The sequence below is a fragment of the Hetaerina americana genome, unplaced genomic scaffold (genome assembly GCF_022747635.1).
Source record: "Hetaerina americana unplaced genomic scaffold, ioHetAmer1.1.p SCAF_3, whole genome shotgun sequence".
Classification (NCBI taxonomy): Eukaryota; Metazoa; Arthropoda; class Insecta; order Odonata; family Calopterygidae; genus Hetaerina; species Hetaerina americana.
The window spans coordinates 89,301,816-89,316,816 of record NW_027286874.1 but is presented as its reverse complement, the minus strand read 5'-3'; the positions used below and the strand labels follow the sequence as shown (position 1 = coordinate 89,316,816).

General features: G+C 46.8%; 1 protein-coding gene across 1 annotated transcript in view; it reads left to right on the top strand.

The window, feature by feature from the left end:
• The window catches only part of Ktl (BTB/POZ domain-containing protein Ktl), a 202,320-nt gene extending 189,146 nt beyond the window's left edge, over positions 1-13,174 (top strand). The window contains exon 5 of the mRNA XM_071588143.1: positions 3,360-13,174. Coding sequence (XP_071444244.1) covers positions 3,360-3,483 — 124 coding nt within the window. The 3' untranslated portion in view covers positions 3,484-13,174. The remainder of the gene's footprint in view (positions 1-3,359) is intronic.
• The last annotated feature ends 1,827 nt before the right edge of the window (positions 13,175-15,001 follow it).

The following is a 15,001-nucleotide window of genomic DNA, read 5'->3' as shown; positions in this document are numbered from 1 at the left end:
TAAGATAGATAGGCCAAATTGTTGCACCAAGATGTAGTATTTGGCGCAATTTAAATTTGGTTAACAGGATTCTCATCACACTAGAATAATTTCAGCATTGCTTATTTGGTAAAATTAAGTTGCGATAAACAACTATTGCTTTCCGCGACGCCTCAGGCGATCGATGAACGTATATTTGGCGGAAAATCGCTTTTGGGCTTACACAATATTTGAATCGCCGCAAGAGACAAACCAATGACCCGTGGCTGTATTAGTGCCGCTTTATCCTCTAGCAATTGGATGCGCAATCTAGTTTTTTTAACTCTATGGCGAATAGGTTTGCGTTGTGAAATGGCTGGAGATTTCTGAGGAAATCTACTCCAATCACTACGCCTGCGATTTGCTCAAAGGAAAGAACATTTGAGTTATAATTTCCCAAATTAATTAAGTTGTAGCGGAAGTAGTCACGTTCAAGTGCTTTCAAACTGTGTCAAGGGACTTATATAGATCATTATCGTTTCGTTTTTTAAGAAATTTATCAATTTATTTATAAGCATATTTCTTCTTCAAGGTCATCCATTGGGTTGGCCTGTGGCTTCTGCTAAATGAACAAAACCGAAGATATTTTTTCTTGACCCATTTGATCCAGGTTTTGGAGGGAGAGAAAATGCCTGACGATGAATTTGATACTATTAAAGCAAGAGAAATCAGGGAAATAATATTGGCCCATTATATCCCAGAATTATAATTATTTATCGTATGTTGGAACAGCATTAAGATCAAGGGTGGCATACCCATAGGAAAAATGTTCGTATCCACTAAATCGTACATAATTTTTTTAAATTTATTTTTAAGTTATAAAATTTAAAACTTAAACCGAGGAGAGAGAATAACGACTAAAATGTGGAAAGCAACAGTGTACTTCTAGGGGAAATCCAGAATTCTCAATTACAACTGTGTTTTCTAATGGTGATCTCTCTCGTAGAGGTTTTCTTGAGGTTTGATGGCGTCAGTTTGTTTATTCATTAATGGAAGGGCAGCGAAACGTTATCGGTTAAATATTTCTACTGCCTTTCGCTTCTTTCACAATTTCAAAGCAGTGTAGTTGATTATTAACTTATAGAAGAGCCACAGCGGTATTTTTAATTAACTGACAACCAAACCATGAATTAACAGCAAGTTTAATAATGTCATCAAGATAGTAATTCAGGAGAAAGGTGATGTACGTTACCGTACTTATTCTTTGATCAAATTATAATGCTCTTGGGATGTGTTTGGCATTAATTGACTTTCGAAGCCACACGCGATAGACAGTACGGTAGGACCGGATATCCGTCATTTAACTTCAAGTGCTACGCTTGCAATGATGTCATACGGATTCATCTCATCAACTCATACAAATATCGGGATCCGCTTATAGAAATATGGTGATGAAAGATGAAGGGGATAAACGTGTATTTTTACTAGCAAAGGCGATGTTTGACAAAATTTTCTCATTTCCATAGTAACGAGAATCTCAAATAGAAGAAAAATAATTATTATTAAATTAATTTTATATTAAAATAGGAGAGAATAAACATGAGCAGGTAGATCCGTCCATTAATTTGATCATTATGCGTTAAATGAGCGCAGTGGTGGGGAGGGCTATTTGGAGACAAATGACCCTGAAATATAGTTCTAAGAAGAAGGAAATTGACAAAGAAACGCAAAGGTAAATACGTAAATTATATACTTATAAATATGGAACGTAGCGCCGTACGGCTATGAAGATGAAATTTTCTCGGGTTTGACAATGAGTGAGGTTGCCCACGTTCATGTTCTTTTGGTGAAAGCCAGTCCTTCAAAATACATTGTGACAAGCTTCTGGGACGTGTTTCGCTATACAGAGCAATGCAACCGTAATGTTCATCTCGATAAAAATTACGTGGAGTTACGTAAGGATCCCTCACCGGGTATGGTGCCAACAAGCCAACTAACTTCAGTTAGAAAATTTTAATATGGCAATAGATGGAGCTCCAGCTTAATTCAAATACATAAAATTGGACGGAAATATTTTAGAACCATTGAATTTCGTCATTTACACAAATTGAAATGGTTTAAGATTCTCTCCTCTTCATCCGAAATTTTCCGGATCGAATCTTTCACAGGTGGGCTTTTCTCCGCCTATATTTTATGCTCGTGTTTATTATTGTCCAATGAAAACTGATATCACCATGTACGTATTTTTCATTTCATCTGAGTGAATCAAGTGAAATAATCATATTAAGATTACATTTTACTGAAAAATACCAAGAAAATAAAATTGAGCATACTTGTGACTACTAAACGTGTTAAGCCAAGGCTATTTGTGAATCACGTAGAATGTGTTTCATTTACACGTAAATGGATTTACGTCATTTTTCAATTTTATTTAAGGTTTTATTCAATTTTTTTATTTCAAATAGCTGTACATAATATTTTCGCTTTATAATTTCCAATGAGCATTGCTTCAATCAAGGTAATTCAGTGATTCTTGATGCGGCCGAACTACAGGTTCTCTGTAAATCGGTCTTCATTCTCTGACTCATTGGTGATGGATATTTAAGACATTAGAATATTGTAAGCCAGGGTGAAATCCACAAAGGGAACCATAAGAAGACGCGTAAATCTAAAAGAAGCCGCGACAGCGTGATAACCCCTGTAAATTTCAGCCATGAGAGGGAATAGTGCTCTGGACTAGACTAGACATGTGATTAAATTGGTATGTGAAGATTCAAACTCGGAGTTACCCGCGTGAATGTTGAGAACTTCCAATATCTTTTCTCTTTCTCTGGAGATTCCATCTGAGTTGGTTGATTTCGCTGTGTACATCGATCATCTTAGGCAAATTGGAGGTGAGTTATTCGGTTCTAGGATTTTCTCGACGAGATCACAAGGAACGACGAGTGACTGGCCCTAAGCTTTTTTGAAATTAAATAGGTGTTTTTAAAATTTATATTACCTCGTATCAACAGCGTTTAGTAATGCTTTTCACTCCTGGTAAACGATATGCTGGCGATGTCCACTCCGTGACCTTTTGCGGGATACTCAACGCCACTGCTTACCTCTCGTAGACTCGTAATATCCCTTGCTCCTGGTTTTGATTGTACAGCCCTTCTCTCCGATGCGTCCTTGGTTTTCATTTAATCAAACGATCCTGATTAATTCTCCAGCAATCGAGACCTTTGCGGAGCATCGCAAAAGCCATTGGTTCTTCATTCTACAGTAATAATGAGTGACGTAAATGTAAGAGCGAAGGCGTTTCACGGCATAAAGCAGAGAAATCCGATTTCATCGATCGAAATCCACCGGCGTTGTCCCCCTTTCTCCCCTCATTAATCCCTCTTTCCCTCCGCCGGCAGGTGCGTGGCGTCGTGCGGTTCCGGGACGGCTGGTGGCGTATCGGCGGCGGACCTTAAGCCGGGGATGGACGCCGAGGAGAACCGGTGGAACCACTACAATGAGTTCGTGTTCGTGCGGTGCTAAGGCGGCGGTCGCGGTGGCGGAGAAGGGAGTGGTGGAGGCGCGGGAGGAAGGGAGAAGAGAGAGGTGGAGGCGAAAAGGGAGGAAGGGAGAGGAAAAAAAGCGTGCGGGCGGAGGAGGGAAGGAAGAGAACCGAGGAGGATCGGCCGAAGGAAGGAGAGAGGACACACTTCCGAATCCGAGGAAACGGAAGCGGGGCAAATCCTGCGGCCCGAAAACCGGGTGTGGTGGAAAAGGAGGGTGTTATGCCGAGTTATCCGAAGCAGCAGAAAGCAGAATCATCAACGGGGGATGGGAGGAGGAAGATGAGAAAGTGTGCTTGTGTATTATCCCTGGGTGTGCTTGTGCCGTATGCGTGTCATCGACGACGAAGGGGAGACGTGCTATTTAAATGAGGGAAGTGCGTTCCAATTTTTTTCTTTCTGTCCCGTTTTGGTATCGTCGTTCGAGCGGAAGAGTTTAAAATCATGCAGCGACACTTAAGAAATAAAAATTAATTCTTTTTATGTTTGCAACAAAAAGGTGCGGACTCTAAATTAAAAAAAAATTATTATATATACATAGATGCATATTTATACACAAACACAAGTTCCAAGGCGGTCACCGCCCGTCACTTTAGGATAATTCTTGAATCCACTCTCCGCGAAAAATTGAAATAATAATGATAATAATAATTTTAACGAGAATTCCAAAAAAATGGATGAGAGAATCTGCCGTGGGTCGCGAAATATGTATAAAAAAATAAAAAAGGAGGGATCAAACTCGCGAAACTCTTACAAGGATCACGCTTGATACAGGAAGGAAAAAAACAAAACAATATTCCTAAAGACTCATTGTTTCAGCAGTAAATTCTTGCACGTCAGGTTCGTGCATAATCGCCCAATCATTTATTCAAGGGAGACGGAAGTTGAGCAAGAAAGAAAACAAAGAGACTCGGGAGGTGGTGGAGGTGGTCAAAAGAGGGGAGGAGATTAAAAGTAAATAATCTACCACCCCCCAGAAGGACGGGGAGGGAGAAGGTCCCAAACTCAAAAGCAAAACAGATGGAGGGATGAGGGAAAGGAGGGCAGCGTGATGGAGAGTGAGGGAGAAGGGACCCGCTTTATTTTTCCCACTTTTAAAGCGGAGGCGCGGGCACGCCAAGGGGTTAAACGGATGAAAGAGAGGCGAGAAAGGGGTGACGAAGAGAAGGAGCGCAAGAGGAGTAGAAGGAGAATGCGGCTAGATATAAATGATAGGCGGAGGGAAAGGAGAAGATTTTGGAGGAGGTCTTGTTGAGTCCCCGGAGGAGGAGAGACGGGAGGGTAGAACGGGCCCCGTGGAGAGAGGAGGATGAAGGTGGACCGGCGACACCCTCCTCCTCCCTTCACCCTCCCTCCAGCGGGGGGAGGAGAGGGTGTCTGCTCGTCTGGGGGTCCACGCGGAAGATGTAGGATGAGGGGGAGGAAAGACGGGCGGAGGTGGAGGAACCCGGCGGTGGCGAGTGTGTGTCGCCGCTCCGTGTGCGCTACCGTACGTGCGTTCGTGGGTGTGCGAGCGGAGTGGGCGAGAGGGAGGCTGCAGGGTGAAGGGGGGGATGAGTGACGGGGTTGGCCGAAGGGGGATAAGAGGAGGGAAAGTTTCGGGACGTCTTTTGTTTCACGACGTTGCCGTTTTCGTGAGGGCTTAGACGTGCCGACGCGGACGTCGCGGGCGGAGGGCGAGGGGCCGCCGGATCGATGCGGCAACACCGCAAGGGCGGGGCAAGGGAGAGTGGAAAAGAAAGGAGGGAGGGACGTGAGGGGATGAAAGGGTACGGAAGGTGCAATGCAAGAGGTGGCGATGCTAGATCAACGACGCTGGGGGAGGTGGAGAGGAGAGCGGGGAGGAGGGAGGTGGAATCCAGATTGAAACCCTTCCCCCCCACCTTTAGGGGAAAGCGAAGCAGGGGAAGAAGTAATAGATAGGAAATTGAAGAAAGGCAATCGTTTATTGAGGGGAAGTGTTGTGAAAGTAGACGGCGTAGAAAAGGGAGAAATTGCCGCAGGATGCAACACCGCAACCATCCATAGCCACGGCTGTTAACACTTATTGTTGGCACGATTCAGAAGTCTGAATGATTTGAATGGTATGTTAAATATGCTAAGTGGTTATTCAGGACCAAGAAAAAAAAGAAGTGGGGAGAGAAGAATAAAAACGGCTCCTTCATTCTCTACGGAAACGACCAAACAAGGGCGACAGCTGGACACTTAACCCGGTGGACGGAGCGGAAATACCTATCACTCTCACGCATCTCTTAAAAACTGCGCAGATAAATGATGCCCCTTGCATCACGTCTATGGAAGAGTAATTCTCGAAAGACTCCATTTTTACGATCTCTATCGGTATTTTCTCCGATGAGGTCAGTTTGATCAGAACAAAGAATTTGATAGAAGGGAAAAATATCTTGATATCTCTTCCCGAAACCACCCCTGTAATTCCTCCCCTCCAACAAACTCAGCCTCCCTGTCGCTTCCTCCATTCCTTGTTCCCCATCTCGACGGGGCGTGGGAATGGAGGTCAACTTATCGGTTAGTTCCTCCGCACGGCCGCCGCGGGGGTCTTGTTCCTTTCCTCCCAGCCGGCGGGACATCGGCACTGGCGGTGGGCGACGGAGAGGGAGCCCAAGGAGAAGGCGAAGGGGGAGGAAGACGTGGACATGAAAGGAAAAATGGTTTTTTTTCAAATAGATGCTCCTTGGGAGGTCGGCGAGGGGATGGAATGGGCGGATTTTAGGGGGAGGGGTGAGAGTGTGATGGGAGGACCTGTGATCTTCCACCCGCTATCCCCGTTCCCTTTCTGAAGAAAGTCGAGAGGTAGGAGAGGCGACGGAGCGTGGGGGCAGGAAGTCAAAGGGGAAGAGAGAGAGGCTGGCCGAACGAAGGGAGTGTGTGAGAAGTGAGGGGAGAATATCGCCTGGGGGTGAGAGATGGAGTCTTAAAGGGAATAGTAATACCGGAGCGGGAGAAAGGAGCTGGCTGGTACCCCCGCGTGTTTGTCGGTGCGGCGACTGACTCACATACTCTTTGCAACATCATCAACCATGTGAGATCAATGTTTCATTCAAAAATCCGGGAATGCACCAACTTCTTCTCATATCACTAATTTCCTTACCCGAAGACGAAAGTGACTGATTAATCCGTTCCACTGGTTTCTTCATACTCCATTATGCAATGGTATCTATGGTATTTGTTCGTTGAAATATCCTTATAAGGACGGGTTCCATCAACACGGGAAGAATGGTGAGAACGAAGACGGGAGCTCCTGACTTCAAAGAAGGTCGATATGTACCCGTTACAGTTGCTCAACCCATTCATCGTTGACCGAAGAAAATGTCACCCTTCTCCATTTGTGTCTAGTTCGTCTCCTGGAATTGAACTACGTTTTTTGAGAAGCATACAATTACTAATATTTTTGTCTTCTGGCTATGAGGGAATAACCACCATTGACGAATGGAAACTTCGTATTTTTCTCGCCCAAGATATCATAATGGTCGAAAAGTTAACATACTGCCCACCGTGACGATTAGTTCTTTCGATGAGAAGATTCTAGAGCAGTGGACGGCCGGCCATTAATGTCTCCAATACCCACCCGTTCCCTCTGAAACTTTGAGACCCCATCCCATCTCCCCATTTCCCACAAGTTTCATGGAAAAAAGAGGAAATATTAATTCTCGCTAATAAAACCAGAGGAAATGAGTGGAGCCCTGAGGAACAAATCGCCTCTTGTTCTCTAGAGAGGACCAAGGAGGAGTAAACAAAAGAAGGAAGGAAAAAAATATGTAAGCGTGGAAACGCTCCGGGGATGCAGCGGATGGGAATGATTCTCCTCGTGAAGGAGAACAAGGACGACATTTCGTTTTTCCATTTTTTCACCATTAATTTTTTTAAGGGATGAAATGCTCCGAGGAGAGTGGATGGCGCGTTTTGGGGACGAGGGAGGGGAGAAGGAAACAATAACGAGGAGACGGATGAGAAAAGAGAAGGATCGTTCGGAACAACTTCGGGACAATAACCTCACCCCCAGCCGCCCTCGCCTCCCCCACGCGACCTTCCCTCGCATCCCCCGAGAACGCCTCTCCGCCCATTACCTCGACTTCCACGCGCCGCACGTCCGCAGTGAAGGGCGGAGAAATGATATCCCGGAGAGCGAACAAATGAGTGGGAAAATTAAGGACGCGTGGAGGGATTGCCCTCCAGGAGTGACGTCAGATTCAGTCTCTGCATGGGCGGGAAATTCAAACTAGAGAGCGTAAAGGAGATTAGTTCGAGAAACTTTCCGAGACATTTAGTCCTCCCCCATACCACACATTCCCTATTACGACGAAAGGTGCGCTAAACTATCAAAACGTAAGGGGGACTGGTGAGGAGCGACCCGAAGAATAAGATAAACCACCAAGGGATCGGGTTATTTGAAGTAATACAGGCAGGGCCTAAAGTATGGTCTTGCCGCAAATTCCAAAGGAGGATGGGAGTAGCGTCGGAAAAAGCATCACCACTACTCTCGGAGACTCAGTCATCGGCCGTTTTCGCTTGCGTCGCCGTGACCCCTGCCACCTGAAGATTCCGATCCCACCCCTCGCCCCGCCCCTTGCAGGCGGGGAATCACCCAGGGGGGACGGAGAGAATTGGGGTAGGGGAAGAGGAGGAGAGAGAGAGAAAGAGGGACGGATTCCAGGGGCGGCGGAGGTGGATGGACGCGGGAAATCCGGGATGAGTGCACTCTAGGGGGAAGCGCCTGGGGAAAAATGGGAGAATAGGGACAGAGGGAGGACGTGAAGAAACACGTGAGTGCGGGCGAAGGAGATGAGGGAAGGAGTGAGAGGTGGGGCTGACCAAAGAGCAAATGCCGAAGCGTTTCGACGTGGGTGTGGAGAGTGGGGAATGGTCAAAAAGCGGGAGCGGAGGAAGGAAGGGAGAGACGAGGAGCCATGCAAGAGGGTAAGAGAGAGTGAGAAGGGACGACCAGCCGCACACGAAGGGAAGTGAGTCGTGATTTTGCGTTTGCGTTTCTCGTCTGCCCGCGGAGATGAGGGAGAGGGCGGACGGGGAATGTGGGAGACGGCGTGGTGGGGGTGAAGGCCCGCGCAGAAGAGCTCCTCCGCGCTCCTTCTGCCCCCTACTACGCACGTCCCATCTCCTCTCCTTCCCTCCCTCACGGAGAGAAGCAGACTCAGGAGGGACCGAGGAATGCAAAGTACACGTGTGAAAGTGCGCGTCTTACATGTCTGGAGTAAGAATGCGCACATGTGCGTCTTCAGTCGAAAGGATGGCTGGTTCACGAGGTAAATAAAATTCAGACCGCTACGACTCTGAGAGGGCGGGTCGCGGTTTCCCGCGCGATGACGCACGAGAGACGCGTACTGAGGACCGGGAGGGGACGAGGAGGAGAATGAGGCACAGTCGGAGGTGTCGTGGAGAAGACTCTTCGCGGTTGAAACTCATCCTTTCGCGAGGCACACGTAGTGGCGAGGGAATGACGATAAAGTGAGATGGATAACGACATGGAAGGGAAGAGAACCGATGCGAAGACGCTGTTTCATCATCCGTCCTAGAGAAAGAGGGACGACATACAAGAAGCGGAGAACTGAGATAAATCATTCCGAGAGCGGAAGAAGGAAAATGAAGGCGGCGACGGGTGACGATCATTTTCGGCTGAATGGAGCACACACAGGGGAGATTTGGCAGAGACATAGGAGAGAGCAAGGAGGAAGAGGATTGCGGTGTACTCATCAGGAGCGACATATAAAGCGACAACCAGGTTAGGGCAGCCCGACGAAAAGTGACAAAAGAATACGCAAGTTTGAAACGGTCGAACGGAAAGAGAGGGAAATGGATAGACCGGAGACTCACTCGGAGAGGAAAAGCTGTGGTCGGAGGATTTTGAAGGATGAAGGGGTGAAGGGAGGGAGGATTTTGGAAATTCGGTGCTTTTTTGAATGGGATTTCCGTGATGAATCCTGACGGAACGTCGATAAGGCATTCTCATGTTGAAGCTCAAGAGTGCGTACAATGGAATGGGGAAGGGAATGGAGGGGTGAAGGGAGAAAAATATGAAGGGAAAAGGACATGCCCTTATCCATCTTATAGTCCGTCTCCCTTTTGCTACATGATTCTCTTCTCCACTCCTCATCTTTTATCCGCTACTAACCTTCAAACTATCGTCGCCCTCTCGCTGATCTGGAAATACCGCGTGGAAAAAGTGGAGGAGAGAAAGAAAGAAATGGATTGGTCAATGTTGGCCAAAAGATCGAGTAAGTGGAGACGGTTAAGAGGAAAGGGATTGGGCGGAATAGTTAGGTCTGGAAAGGGAAGTAGAAGTGGCGATCAATCAGGGAAAAAGCAGCAATTTGGAGTGATTGAGGAGAAGGGATCATGGTGTCTACCTCCTTGCCCGACTCCTCCTCCCTTCGGCTCCACAGCGACAACCTCCCTTTTCCAAACACTCCACAGCGACTTTCTCCCACGCATTTCTCTTCACAACGCAACCCCTCCTTTGGATAAACGACACCTCCGTCTACTGCATGGTAGGAATGAATGTGCACACCGAAGTAATTCGAGAAAAATGAGCGATAAGAGAGACTACGTGCAAATTATCAGCGTAATATGGATAAAGAGACGTTAGAAAAAAATATGAATGCTAGAAATGATAGATGGGCATCCTTGGAGAAAGAGTCGAGACGACGTTTCCGGGAAAGAGGGAGAAAGACAAGAGGATGGGAGGGAAGAGAAAAATATGAGCTTCGGGCGTGCATGTAATCGCTTGGGATCTTTTCCCTGCCATCGCAATATAGAGGAAAGTAAGCAACTCATGGGGTTGAGCGCGGATGAGTTTAGCATGCTCCTCCGGAAGAGAACCTAAGAAAAAGAGAATAAAACAGTTTCTTTTATCTGCTTTTTGTCCATCCCACTTTCAGCCATTGAGGGGATTATGCCACAGTGTAGAACTTCATCTAGCATCTGAGAAGGAGGGAAAGAAATCCATGCATTTTTTTTCGATTGATTTCCAACGTTCGGAGCGTCGCCAACTTCTGTAACCTCACTACAACCTCAACTATCTAGAAACCAGGGGCTCACGCGGCTACGAGCCTGGGAGGGAGAGAGAGCGGAGATTCGTCCATTTCTTTGCCTCCCTGCAAGCTTTATTTTTCCCCTTTTTATCGCTCTTCCTCGGTCTTCTGAGGCAGCAGTTTCCACGAAATGGTAAAAGCGAGCTAGGAGGACCTGGTTTGTGGAAGGAGGGTGTGTCCGTGTATGTGTGTGAGAGAAAGAGAAATGGGAAACCGGGATTTTTTTCCCTCCCGCATAGTTGTCTCAACCGATGCGGCGTGAGTAAGCGGAAAAACTGTGTAGTGGAAAATGGACCGAAGGGGAAAGAGCGTGAAAGAAGCGCTCTAGTGTGAAGGAGGAAGACTTAAAGATTTAGCGTTTTCGCGGGACGCAAAATTCGAATCCCGTGGCTTCAGCAATGGAATCGAAAAGGAAGTAAGCTTATGTGTGTGAATATGTATGCGGAAACGTTGAGTAAATCCGACGGACAAAGTAATGTAGGCCTCAAAGATAGGAAAGACGGAGAAAACAGAGATAGAGAGACATGACGCCACAAGAAGGAAAATAGTACATATAACTTCACACAAAGATTAAAAAGAAACGGAAACCATACCGGACTGATTGATTCGCATTACCGAAGATATGCGAAAGGTGCACGCGTGAGAGGATGAGAGAGATGCGGGTTGTGAAGAGGGGCCAGAAGATAAAGTGGATTGAAACTCGGTGGAAAAAGGGCGCAACCGTCCTCCAGATTTGTTAAAGGGCACATTTTGTGGGTGAGAACACTTGAGGGAAGAGTAGAAGCGAACGACCGAGGAGGAACCATGATAAAGAACACCAAAAACGACCGGATTCCCTGTGGGATAAGGAGAATGGAAGCGTCGTTTCTCCTTATTTTCCTCCTCTGTTCGATATAGAGCGTGGAAGATGAAGGCGAGAGCGGTAGTGGCGCAATAGATCTTAAAAGCTATGAGTAAATGAGGGAATAGAATAATGAGTGGACTGCCGATTAGAATTCATCACAATCGGGGAGCATAACCGATGAAATACGGGGAAAAGTGTTTGCCAGATTAAGAAATGGGTGGAGGACGATTGTTGGACCAAAGGAAGAAGCGCAGAAAGAGAGAAAATAAAGATCCAGGAGGATGTGCGGAGGATAGTGAAGATCCCAGAGAAAATAACGCAGAAACGTCGAGAAATGGGCCTTAAGCAGTCATTCCTTATCCCGTTCCATCATCCCCCCGCCACTCCTGCCCTCTCCACCAATTTTCCACAATCCCTTAGGGAGGAGCATGGATGTCCCTTTACCATGATACGACGTCCCTTCCGTCCCCTGCCCCACTCCCCGGACCCTTATCCCGAACTTACATCAACGCTCCAAAAACCCAACCACCCGCAAAACCATTCGGGTCCCCACCGCCCGACACCGATGCTCACGACACGGCAAAATAATGAAGAGGAGAACTGCAGGAAGGAGAGTCATATGAAACGGATAGAGTGAGATAGGGGCGGCAGGAAGGAAGCGGAGTAGACGGAAGGGCCCATGGGGCCTGGGAATTTGACTCCCGGAGAGAGAGAGAAAATAAGGTACGTCCCATTTGCCGATCCATCGCCGCAGCACTCAGCCGATCGAATGGGTGAAGAGAAAGGGAGCGAATGAGGGAGGTAGCCCACCTCAGGGACGGAGGGGGGAGAGACAAGGAGAAGAGCGCCGGGAAGCGGACGGTGGTGGAGGGTAAACGTGAGGGATGAGGAGCGGAGATAGACATTGGTCGCAATAATGATATCGCCCTTGTGACGCGTGCTCGCGCGTGGAAATTCGACGGCCGCATATAAGGAATGGGAAAAGGGGAATGGATGGATTGAAAATAAAAAGGGCAAATATAGAGAGGCGAAAGAGAAAGAAGTCGGGGGATATTACGAAGATACGGATGGATCTCGAGAAAAGAAGTGGAAAGGAAGAAGTGCGCAAAAAAAAAACCGCACCTTCATTCGGCGAGAGATGTCACGTCGCGTGTGTCCTGAGCGCACGTGGAGAACGATCATCCCTCTCCAAAGAGCCCTAAATGAAAAGAAATACGTGAAGGAAAGTACCCCCCCCCACACACACACACACCTAGGCGAATAGTGCGGAAGATTGGAAAAAAGTGGAGTTGGGAGGACGTGAGACGGACTGAAGGAGGGGAGATGAGGATGATGATGGAATTATAGATTGGACGGGTAGGGGATAGTAGGTGGGTGGACGTGTGGAGCGTGCACCCTCATAACTGATTGTAAGACAGGAGAGGACGCCGAATCGCCCGCCGGCGTTCATCTCCGTACCCTTCTCCCCTCTCCAACCTCAATCTGCTGCCCACCGAAGAGAAGTAAGGTAGCCAAGTTGGCGGCAAATTTCTGCGTTTGTCTGTGTCTTTGGGTGTTGGTGTGTGCGCGTTCCTCGGAGTGGAGGGGAATTGGATGACAGAGTGAAGGAAAAGAGACGACTTCGTCCTTGAGAAAGAAAATGTGACGGGACGGGCTCTTGAGGGCGGATTCGGAGTCCTCGGGTTGAAATGGGGAAGGGGTTCCCTATGGAGAAGGAGGACGACCGTCGTCTTCTCACGAATGGATGACGGGGAAGGGGGCGGACGGTCGGGATGGTTGGGGGTGGATTTCGGGCGGATGGGGGAAGGGGGTTTGCGGTAGCGGTCGAAAGCTGCTTTCTCCTCCACCCCTTCGCTACTATCCATCTTCTCACGGAGAAGTGAAGCGGGCGCCCCTTATCCTCCTCCGCACTACCTCCTCCACTCCCCTCCCCCTCCGACTACACCTCCTGGATGAGTTTGAAGGGGGAGATTGGCAGGGTGGAGTGATGGTAGAATTTTGGGGACGGGTTGGGGATATAAATGCTCGCCCGGTGTGGAGTGGCGGAGGAGAACGATGGAAGTGAGAAGACGAACGCTCCTCCGTACAGGTGTGGCTGTGATTGTTTCCGAGACACTTGAAGAGGACTGCGAGGGTTGCGGTGTAAGCGGCGCTCTGGCGGCGTTTCAAGGGCCTCCCGAAATCTCCTCCCCACCGTGACGTAAGAGAAATAACATTGTATGTACGCATCGACACACGCACGCATGTGTTCATGCGTTTGTCCTTCCACTCCATAAAGAATACGCCAAAGATATGTGCACGTTCAAGTGAACACGAGAGATAAAAATACATACACACAAACCCGCAAGCACAGGCACAAAGTACACAAGTATTTCTTGACACGTGTTAAGAAATGTGTAATGTTACCCTCCTCGCACAGACGACAGAGAATTTTAAGGGCAAATAAAAAAAACCTTTCCACTTGCACGAGTAAAGCAGACAAATGAATTAAATAAGGAAAGCAGTGTCGGTTTGATGGCGAGCGTGATGTGACCGGCGTGCATTCTCTAATCTAAAGAAAAGTGAGAGAGGAAGAACTTGTATACACTCATACTTTTCATTCTTCTCTCCGAAATTTAGAAAATGGGCGCCACAAACTACTTGAACTCCGCATCACGCCGCGCTGCCGTAGAATTTAGCGAAAAATAAATATCAGAGAGATAATAACGTAATAGCATGATAATATTTATCGTCTTATATTTTTTCTCTCCTACTCTTTTCGAGTTCGATACACTTCTACTGTGGAGTGATATATATTTTTCTTTTCTCTCTCAATCGTAAACACATTACCAAACCATAAACTCTCTTACTCCTGCCCCTTCTAAACCGTTAAGGGGTATTTCTCCCTTTCGAAGCAATTTAACGATAAGCAACTTGTCACTCATTTGACCAACATCATCCTCATGCTATTCCGGTTTACAATCCATTTTTCCTCTTCGGGTAAAGAAAAACGTAATTTATAACTGTTGCTACTAGCAAAAGAGCCACTAAGATATTTCTCGTGAGTTTGTGGAGTGAGGTCCAATTAATTGTTTAGGAAGAGTGTACTTGAAATAAAAGGGTGCAAAAAATTTAGAGGAGAGAATGTAATTAACAACTATTATTTGTTATACTCGCTTTTTTTTAATCGTTAATATAATACTATAAGCTCATGTTGTTAAAATTGGCGTGCGTCGAAAAGATCAAATTTTCTTAAGAGTAAAATATTTATTTAGGGCGTTCAGGTGATAATATATTATACTCTCACAGAAATGTACTAACCATATACTTTCTCGATATAGATGCAAACAAAAGGCAAAGAAATGTACCTGAAATCTTCAAAACTAGTTTGATTCGCTGAGTAATGAAAATCAGTTTCCCAGAAATGCTTATTGTGTGACGTTTGCATAATCCTCTCCAAAATATATACATGCATGTAAAAGGTACTGTTTTCTCATTAAAATCCCCTCAGCCCTTAGGAAAAAACACGGACTCGTGACTAAGTCAGGATAATGTCATGCCGTTTTCCGGACACCGATCACTTTACCTTGCGGAAGGGAGTTGGACGCTGT